At 39.1% G+C, this 10,993-nt stretch overlaps 1 protein-coding gene across 1 annotated transcript in view; it reads right to left on the reverse strand.

The window, feature by feature from the left end:
* The window catches only part of GYS2 (glycogen synthase 2 (liver)), a 49,992-nt gene that overhangs the window by 22,134 nt on the left and 16,865 nt on the right, over window positions 1–10,993 (reverse strand). Inside the window, exon 5 of the mRNA XM_009332821.1 lies at window positions 2,939–3,083. Coding sequence (XP_009331096.1) covers window positions 2,939–3,083 — 145 coding nt within the window. The remainder of the gene's footprint in view (window positions 1–2,938; window positions 3,084–10,993) is intronic.

A 10,993-nucleotide genomic window follows, 5' to 3' on the forward strand; every position in this document is an offset into this window, starting at 1 on the left:
ATGCTCAGGGGGATGGAACACCTCTCCCACGAAGAAAGGCTGAAAGAGTTGGGGTTGTTCAGCCTAGAGAAGAGAAGGCTTTGGGGAGACCTTATTGCAGGCTATCAGTACTTAAAGGGGGCTTACAAAAAAGTTGGCGGCAAACTTTTTAGCAGGGCCTGTTGCGACAGGACAAGGGGGAATGGCTTTAAACTGAAGGGGGGTAGGTTTAGACTAGATAGAAGGAAGAAATTTTTCACGCTGAGGGTGGTGAAGCACTGGAACAGGTTGCCCAGAGATGCCCCATCCCTGGAGGCATTCAAGGTCAGGTTGGACGGGGCTCTGAGCAACCTGGTCTAGCTGAAGATGTCCCTGCCCAAGGCAGGGGGGTTTGACTAGATGACCTTTAAAGGTCCCTTCCAACCCAAACTATTCTATGATCTATGATCTTAACTGATACCTAAGTCTCTTGGAATTTTGATTCAAAGTCTTCTCTACTGCTAATGAGAAATATGTTTCATATCTGAACGAAAATATTAGAAATCCCATATCAGTTTTCAAATCATGGGAAGATAACTTATGATCACGGACAGAATCTTGCATGGTACGTCAAAGAGAACAGGTTCAACATTAGATACTCAAGCTTTTGACAAATATGGTTTGATAAATTATTGATCAAATAACAACAGCGGCGAGATCAGCGTAATGCAAGCAGTCATTCTGCCAGGTTTAGACCAGCAAAACGGCCTTCATCCTGGTGCAAAAGCTCTCTATGCAATCATGACTACTGAATTTTAAAGGGGCTTTTCCAAGTGATGAGATTTATAATTTAATTTATAATCCAAGTTTAACGTTAATGAGAAGTAGCAAAGACTGCTCTACTTACCACATTTCCTCAGTTACTTTTAGTTAGCAATTTTGTTACGAAGTTTACCTCTCAATAAATTCAAATGCAAATAAAAGTTAATTGTGTGAATTCTACATCCCCCTTTTAAAAGTTTATTTTTGAAGTGGATTGAGAAGTGTACAAATTCTTTCAGTGCTCACGTTTCTTTGCAGAATTCAAGCTTAATGATCTACTGAAGGATAGCTGACCTTTCTGAACAGCCAATGTCTATGTTGATTTCACAACTTCTGAGAGAACAAATAGTATGAGAATAGACTCCTACGCAGTTTACTTGTGGTCTAAGATTCAAATAAACTATTAAAGTACTTATTCCCATCAGAACATAGTTTCCACTTATAATTGTCTCCTAGGATTTGGGGTACCAATTCCTATTGAATTTCTTTCTGGCTCTGTCAACATGAAGCTTGATATGTGTCAACAATTTTTTAACCCAAACATTATTTACTTGGTTTCTTCAAAGTCGCAAGAATAAGCAAAAAAAGCTCAGGCCTGTGAATCTCTGCATGGAATTCTCTTCAGCTTCAATTGACATTCTATCTGTGAGCATTCTGCATATTTTCACTCCCAAATTAAACTGGATTCAGACTCATTTCAGTCTCCTAACATCCCAAAATATAAACTATGATTTTCAAGAGTAGCTGTTGTGGTGAGAAGCCTAATGCCAACATAAAACAGCTTCAAAAGTCTGATTTTCAGATGTCAAGTGCCTCTGTGGCAAGTGGTAAAAAACAAGACCTTTCAGAGATATCCCAGATTAGGTGACTGAACACTTGAATCACTTTTAAGACATGGCTGTCATGTTTAAAATAAAAAGGAAAAATCTTCTAAGTTCATCATCCTATTGACAGTTAGTCAGGAATGAGGCAAAGAATCCAATGGACAACTTCTCTTTTATGCTGATGCATGAACCACGATATGGCTTAAAACATTGAAGTTAACAGGGATAATGGTCCCAAGCTGTAATTAGCACTGCAATTCACGTAAAAAAAATCTACAAAGAATAAGCAAACCAAAAAAAACCCAAAGTTATTTGAACATTGCTATACTTAAAATAACCAACTAAGATGTGAACACACCTGCTAAATAGTCTCAAAATTGTTTTGCAGTTTTTGCCCCATGATGCTTACCTGCAGATGGAGTATCATGGCTTGTCCTTATAAAGCACTGTGCTGATTTAAAAAGAACTTTAATGACATATCAAACTGGGATCATGACCTTATTCAAGCTCCATGCATGGAACACAACAAGGTTTGTTGGTAAGTTCCATATTTTATCAGACTAATACAAAGGGGAAAATCAGACAAACTGGCACATATCTCGACTATTTTTTCAAACTGTACTGGTTGGTCTAATAGAAAATATTATATCTATCTATGAAACTTATCATGGTTAGGTCCTAAGATCATGATGGCCACAACCACACTGCTACTCCTAGCTGTGAGAGATACAGGGAAATGAACTGTATTGATTTATGGTTTGATTTTTGCCTTCTCATCTTTTTCAATATTAAGTAAAGAAAAACAGTATTAGCACTGGAAATCAAAACTCATCTAACATTCTGTTTTGCACATGAAACTTTTTGCTGTATTTCTAAAAGAATATATTACCCATCGCTAGCAAAGCAACAAACCTCACACTGTAAAAGCTGGTGAAATGTATTACAAAGGTTCCAGCTTCTGCTTTCATCAGTTGATCTGAATATATTAACCATCATTGGAAACCCTGCTAGAGACAAAACTCCTGAAGCTGAGATGTCCTTGCAAAGAAAGCCTAACATCCATGGAGTTAAACTAATGCTCTCCTGAAATGGTACTGAAAGCTGTTATTAAATGGTGCTGAATTTGATTTCTCTGGATTACGTATGCTACTAGAATGTGTTTCAAATGATATTATCTGCACTTTTCTTCTGAAAATTGGTTATTCTCTGTAGTGTAGCCAGACATACCTATGCATGTGTCCTTGCTCTTCATGTTTGTATACCTGTCTCTATTTCAGTCTGAGGAAATGTAGGTACTCAGAGGAAATATAGTAAGAACATAATTCAGGTCTTACCAGGATTTCTTTTAAGCATATGTTCTGCTTCTATAGCTGTTATCTGTGAGACTGTGGTGAACACGTGGGCACAATGTACAGATGCCCGTTCCATACAGTACCGATGGTAAATCTGTCTCTCTCCTGCTTCCTTGTCAATGTCAAACTGTTAAATAATAAAACAAACAAAAAAGACACCTGTGTGATACGCTCATCAGACTTACTACCACCAAGAAGGTCTCTCGTGTTAAGCTTGGTTTCCCCAGGGAATAAGAATCACGCAATTATGCTGTTGGTTTGTCTTTCTGTTTTTTGAACCATTTTATCAACTTCAAAGAGTTTGAAGGAGCAAGAGGGGTCTCAGTTCCTGCATGTTTGTGAAAAAATGGCAGCTCTGCAATGGAGGAAGACCTAAATTAATGATCCCATGAAAGGTAAGGATCTGTGCTACTTGGCCTGCTGGCTGGCAGTATGCCATGCTGCATCTTGCCTGAGCTTGTTGGAAAACTTGGGAGAGCAGGGAAGTTGCTGGTAACTGAAGTTATAGGGGAGAGAAGGAAAAAGGAGTGGGGATGAGGAGAGAACCTGGGGACTGGGTAGAATGGTGGGAATCATGGATAGGCAAGAGAGAAATGGAGTTGTGGTGGAGAGGTAGGACTCAGTCACAAATCCCAAGGGAACAAAGAAAATAGAAAATGAGGTATTTTCTGATACTCAGAGATGTTCTTCCTCCAACTCCACCACTACTATTTGCTGCTCCTTTTACTTCAATTTGAACTCCATTAATTTCTAGAGGCAGATGTTAAGTTAAACTGCTAGATAAGACCATCCCAAATACCAAAGTATTTCTAAATCATCTTTAAACCTTGCAGCTAGCCCTTTCTTTACTGAGCTTATGTTATCCTGATGGGAAGAAAATGCACGATACCTATTGAGCCCACGCTTAAAAGTTCGAATGTTCACTAATGATATCCACTGCAAAATCTCTACAACGTAGTCTAAAAAAGAATAATGTTAATGGGGTGTCAATGATTACAATTAAATTACAATCCTCCTAGTCTTACATGATGTTTCACTTCTGGGAACAGAGGTATTGACCTCCTAAGGTCAACAGCATGGGCACCAAATAGACTGTGTGAGTTACATGGAGAGTGACAATGACTCTCAATGAGCTCTGTCATGATCACTGTCTAATGCTAGGTGCACAGTCTGATTTTGATTGCATTTGACTCTGTAACTTCATTGACCATAATAGATTTAACCATTATTATAGGCTGGGCAGACAGCACTTTCTATAATTAGGACTATCTGACCTTTGCCACGGCTAGCTGCTTTTAGTACTTTAGAACTTAGCCAGAAGTAAAGCTATTTAGACAGCGACTTTTCATGCTGAGTACATGCTTAAGGTTGGTATAGAACATCTTTTAAGAAATTTCAGCAAATGTGAACCATTTCAGGGAACAAGATTGAAGCAAATTTTTTTTTTTTATTTTTACTTAGATAGGTATAGATACAGATATCTTACAACTGTTTTGCTTAGAGACTTAACTGCTTTTATCCACTGAGCACTCTAATTTTGCAGTGGTGTTACACTGCTCGTGGGAAAGTGGCTTCCACTGTTGAAAACGGCACCTTAATGTGACCAAAAAAGGAATCTTGAAAAATCTCAGCTGAAAAGTTCTAGAGAAACTAGATGCTTTCTTTTGGTATTGATGATCCTGTAAGTCAAGAGTTTCTAAGCTTGCCAAAGGGGTTTTTAGAAAAACTAGGAAACATGCTTTATCACATAATATGCTATACATTATGCTATCATTTTTTAGTTGTATCATCATATATCATGTTTTCCACATTCCCCATGAGAATTTTTGTGCATTTGTCTCATTTGTCACAGAAACTGAATGGTAGAAAAAGCACAAGGCAGGAGGGCAGAGGAAGAGAAAAATAAAGGTGAATTAATTTGACTCCTGAAGAGTGCCACAGATCTCTAGCATGGTGCTTTGCTTACCCTAAACCAAATCTCTCACATGCAGTTTTTCACTGTGTGTTCCTCCTTTTCTGGGAGACTACCTTGATATCTTTGAGTCTGATCTGTTGAAGTGTTGAGCATTCACATCTACATCTGAAATCCACTGGACTTATGCTCTGAGGTTATAAAGTACTTGGTACTGCTAACTCCAATAAAAGCTTCCCTAAAAAAATGTGGATGATGTAGCTAGCTCCCCTCATATGAGTGCGGTAAACTAATTAGTGTTTCTGGAGCATTCAGATATCACTGATGAATGCTGCAAAACAGCTCTTAAGAAATTCACAGGTATGTTCTTCAGAGCAGAAATCTTAATTACACGTCATAAATAAGGTAGGAAGCTGCATATTGAACAATAACAAAACCAAAAATCATTATGATTGTTCAACCATTCTGTGTACCAAAGATGCAAAATGGGACAGTTCTTTAGCATGCTGGGCAAACACACAAATGGGATGGGGTACCACTGCACAGTCAAAACTATGCAAGTTTTTTCAAATACATTTGACTTTGTATTTTTAAAATTGCTAGCAAACAAATAGCTGGTGAAACTTTAAAAGGTTTTTGTTCTCTTTTCCCTTTCTCACCGAGAATGGATTCTTTACAAAATGTAATTAAAAACTAAATTTGGGACATGTTCACTAACTGTAGATAAAGACTCCCTCCTGCACTACTGGGAGAAAGGTTCCTAAAAGGATTGTTCAAAGCTCTATGGCTTATTTCTTGCTAGCTTTTATTTCTTTGATTGCATGAAAGCATTTAATGCATTTAACACATACACATATTGGTGTTTATTTCTTCATTGGTATTCATTTTTTCATCTTCTGGAAATGGGAAAGATTTTACTTTGCACATGCTTGCATGACTTTTGGCACGCTGTTTCAAAGATACACAATTCCATGTCTATTAGCAATTATAAACTGAGGTCACAGAGCGCTCACATTTCATTTGCTCTCACTCTTCAGCAGTTTCTTCCACCAATTGGTAAAGCAAAATCTTGACCTTTGACCTCACTTATAGATGGAGCAAGAAACCTGATTGTGCTCCTCTGAGCAGGCTAGATGAGCAACTTCAGAAAATAAGCCTTAGACAAGTTGAAGGGCAGGTTAAATGGAACTTAATTGATGAGACAGTGCAGGAGACACATTTAGTCCACACAGTACTGTACAAAGACAGCTGAGCTTGTTGTGACAGTATTAGCTCCAGAATTAGAGGCAACATGGGGCATGGCACTGTATTGAGCCAATGTGCCAAAATGAAGCAGAACACCAGTACAGCTAGTTTGCTTTTCACCCCCAAACCAATGTTTCTGCTCAGCAATCGGCTCTGCTGCCTGAATGCTTGTCCGCCCTAGCTCAGGCTGAACTATGTTCCATAGTGTTCACATTCAGTGAGGGCAAAGCAAAATATCTGTGAAGTGCGTCATGCTTACTTTTGTTTGTTTGCTGTTATCAGCAAATGGGAACACTAGCAAAGCCACAAACAAAAGCCACATCAAGAGAAAAACAGATCTAAGTCAGATTAACTGTTTGTAGAATCATTTAGGTTGGAAAAGACCCTTAAGATCATTGAGTCCAACCGTTTCTTCCCTCAGCGACTTTTAAAGCCTAATGACTTCAATATCCACTTCCCTGTAAATATTCCACTGGTCCCATTGAGGATCCCCTCCCACTCTGACTGTTAGAAACCAAGCAGATTATTATAATTTACGTGATGGCAAGGATTAGAGGGTAAAATGCCTCCCTTATAAGGCCACCCTAATTTCAAAGCAAAACAGGAAGATGTTCCACAGCCGTAATGCTTTGAAGTAAAACTAGCATTTGCTGCAATGCAATTCTGAGGAAAAATTTCAGCTCGTTTCTGTCCTTTCTACAGACCCATGTGATGAGCATAACATTTCATTCATGTCTTAAGATTTAGCATGTTAGGGGGCACAGTAGGTAATCACTGAACCTCCCAGCATGACATTCTGGTTAAGACAGCTAAGACGATCTTTCAATGCAAAAAGGAGAGAATATCAAGCAGTTATGGGATACTGGCGCTATGTTTCTCTTGGAAACAGTGAACAGTCACTGAAGTAACAAATCCAAATCAGACATTCCTACTTCAAAATGATAAAGACAAATTGCAAAGGATTTACAAAAGCACAAGAAGAATGATTTGAGAGTGGAAAAGGAGGAAAGACTATACTAGCTATGTAAATACTTTTCTGAAAGACAGATAAATTATCTGTCACAGACTGCATATAATCTCTAGATACTGATATTAGACTATGCTTTCATAAAGGAAAAAAAAAAGTATGATGAAAACCAATGGAAGTTAAACCAAGACAAATTCAAACTGGAATTAAAGTACGTAGTTTTGATAATGAATAACTTTGTGACACCTTTGCATAAATAATATAGATGCCCCTAACCACTTGAACCTTACCTCAAGAGTGGATAACACTTTTGTAAGTAGTTTGCATCTCAAATAAAAGGTATAGGTTTAATGCATGAATTTTTAGCTGAGGATTTTAGGCAGAGAATTCTCTCTTCTGGTCTTTAAAATCGGTGGCACACTCAAGTTCACAAAGTGATTCTGCAGTGGAATCAGGAACAGTCAGAGACAGGCCTGAAGTTCAAATTCCTTATCTACCAAAAGGTAGAATGGAAAGATCTTCACTTCTAGCATAGTATCACTGGCTGCCATTGTCTGAATTATATAAGTATTACTCTTTTCAGAATCCAGCTTATGTCAGATTTAACTCCCATTGATTGTTATCTTGTGCAAATAGAACTTTCATTCTGGTATAGCTCTGCCATGCCAAAAAAGAATGAAATTTACACTTCCTGGCTTAAGGCAGATTTCCATTAGCTGCTCTACTCACAAAGCCGATCAGCTTTGCATAACAGTGAGCTCAGCGTCAGCCATGACAGTACTGTACTAAGTGGAATGAGAGCTTGTGCTCCTACATTGTCAGCATAAAAGCTCTTGACCATTCATTTTCATTCGGATTTTTAGTACTTTTCCTTTTAGACTTCTTGGGATAGAATTCTCCACCACTTTGCAAACTAGATTCAGCTGCACTTGTATGAGCCCAATGTAAAATGTTGCTAGGTCTAAATAAAAGTGTCACACATTGGCAGGGCAACCTTATATACAGAAAAAGGCAATGAAGAATGAGACTAAATCTTTTTTTTTTCTTCTCCTTAGAGCACTTTTTCCATTATAACTCAAGGTGATTTTTTAGTAAGAAGCATCAAGCATCAGAGGCTGAAGCCTACAGACTTCTCCATTACGCCAGGCCAGTGGTCCACAAAACCATTTCAGGTGGTCACCTCTCAGATGAAATTCCAGGCTAGATCATTTGCCAAAAAGACTGTTCCCGATACAGCTGTCTATTCACCTATGAACTAGCCTGGATCATCAGTGTTTCTCAGTCAATTTATGAAAGGTGTTAGTCTATTATTTAAAACCCTAGAGGGGGTGAAATGAGACCAAAAAAAACCTCCAACTAACCAACCAAAAAACCCCCTAAATAAGCCACTCCCCTTAAACAATGGGGAAAGCAATGAAAGATTAACATTCTTGATCTTCAGCTGAGAAGTCAGTTCCTCCTGAAGAGAAAAAGGTTCCACAGGCTTAGAACTTTTTTCACAGAACTTCCTACCTTCTGGCTTAGCTATTTTGGTGCAGTTTATCTTAGCAACAAACATAACCTTACTTTCACCAGTGTAAAAGCGACACTGGACATGGGGACAGTGGGAAAAAATGCATTGCTGGTTGCACTATTTAGATCTGCAAAACTTCTTAAGCATATTTTAAGATAATATCTCTGTTGGGAATTAAGCTGATAACATAACCTGCTTGTTATTGAAATTAGAAAGTGTTGACTTTGGAAGAGTTCAAACCAGTAACCTGTAGGTAGGGTTAGCAGACCCTGACCCAGCTGTTTACCCAGGGTTCTTCAGATGCTTAAAAGTAAACAAAAATATCACATACTACCAGTTACCATGCAAGTCACCTTCTGTTTTGTTCTTTTGGTTTTTCCTCCCTTCCTTCCTCCAGAATCAGCATGATTTAAATGTGAACCTAGGAACTAAAATGTACACTGAATAGCTTTTATATGGTTATTGCCTCAGGGTTCCTTAGCTCAGACATAGCCCATCTGTTGTTTGTTACGTGCTGCTGAGGACACAACAGTGTTATTTCTAGTGTTCACTATGCTCCTGTGCATACTGTTAAGGGTTTAACAGCCAGGTTTCCACCAGAGCAGAGGCAGCTAAATTTCTCCCAGTCCAGATGAACTGAGCTAAGACTGTAAGAATATAAGAATTGTATAATCTCATACAGTAATGCTGTATAAGAACCGGGATCCTATCTCTCAATGAGGCAAAGACCAGATGGCTCGGGAAGAGGTCAGGAGTCAGACAACATTACAGTCTTGCATCCATAGTGCACCCTCCTATCTTCCAGCAATCTACAGCTCTAATCTACCAGGTTGACTAGGTTTTCAGTCCCCTAGAAAATGTCCTCTTACAGCTCACAGGCTGACATGTACCCTCAGATCACAAAACAGAGAGTTTTGGTAGCTTACAGTTCAGGCCTGTGAATCAGTGTGATTTAGGGAGTCCGTAAAGAATCATGCGTCACAGCGTGGCAACCCTTCACTAAGTCATTCTTAACTTTTCACCAACAGACTAGTAAGGCTGAAGGTCAGGTTTTCACAGGTCCAGCGTTTGTGAGGGCTATCAGAAGACCACATGGAGCCTTCCCTTCCAGTTTTATCACCTGACAGGGGCTGGTGATTTGAGCTTTTCATTCATAGAGGCACTAGAGAAAATGTCAGCCACCCTGCACTGCACAGCGCTTTGCCTGATCATTGATATTGACGTTCACTCCAAATGGGTTGGGACTTGGGCCAAAGTCTTCTCTGGTCTAAAGCTACTGACCTCACTGGCTTACTTCAGAGAATACATTTGTACCTTCTATACTTGTGCCAATTGGCACATATTGAGCTTTGCTAGGAAGGTGAATTAAAGTGGTATTTTTCATGGTGGAATCCAGAGAAAGAAAGAAAATCTCAGTAATCCTTTATATTTTTAAAAGAGATCTTTCAACTCCATCTCATTTCTTCTGGTCCTGCTTATCTACAGGGGTGGTTTAACACTGAAGTAGAGAAGTGCTGCACTGTGTGGGCATGCACACATGCGTGCATGTCTGTGTGCGCAGAGTAGGCAGGGCTGACAGACAGTGGAGGACAAACAGTGTGTTACAGTGTAAGGGCTAACAGGAAATATTATGGTGAGGAACAACACACTGGTCACACACACCCAGGGCATTGTGAAAGGAGAAAGAGAAAGGACTGTGAAGATGCCAGGTAAATATCTTTTATCAGTCATCCAACAATCATGTCATGGTTTTGCCCATGGATCCCACTGTTAAATCCTTCCACATTGCAGAAAAGCACTTGGCCTCAGAGGGCAGAGTAGAGCTCTCTCTACCAGGCGTTCTAAGCCAGCTTTTTGTGGACTGTGTTGAGGACTAGAAAAGGGAACATGAGATTTCCTCTTTTCTCTGTAGGAGCTGTGCATGCCTGATTGTCTCTAGGCACAGTCAGGCCATACCCATTGCTTTTACACTGCAATCATTTTTTCTGTGATATCTGGCGCAGCACATACTACAGTTGCATCTTTTCCACCCATCTCAGCTGCTGTGCTTAACGTTGGTGGAAATTGTGTTTTAACCATGAAATGCTGATCAAAAGTGAGAACTTAAAGTCAATTACTATTATGCTTTAAAAGAAGAAAGTTATACAATAGCACTGAAACAGGAAAACCAGCTATTCTGCTTTGGGGTGGAAGGGGATGACACGCCCTAAAAATATATTGTCTCATCCAAAGATTAAACATTAGGAAGCCCTGGAGAATCTTCTTCACTGGACAAATTGCTTGTTTGACCTTAATAGTTACTACTAGAAGACAGCAACAAGAATAGCCTCTGAAGACTTAGCTATCTGTATCATTTAATTACTGTACTCTAGAATCATAGAATCGTAGAATCATAGAATC

This window comes from Pygoscelis adeliae, unplaced genomic scaffold (assembly GCF_000699105.1).
Source record: "Pygoscelis adeliae isolate BGI_AS28 unplaced genomic scaffold, ASM69910v1 Scaffold38, whole genome shotgun sequence".
NCBI lineage: Eukaryota > Metazoa > Chordata > Aves > Sphenisciformes > Spheniscidae > Pygoscelis > Pygoscelis adeliae.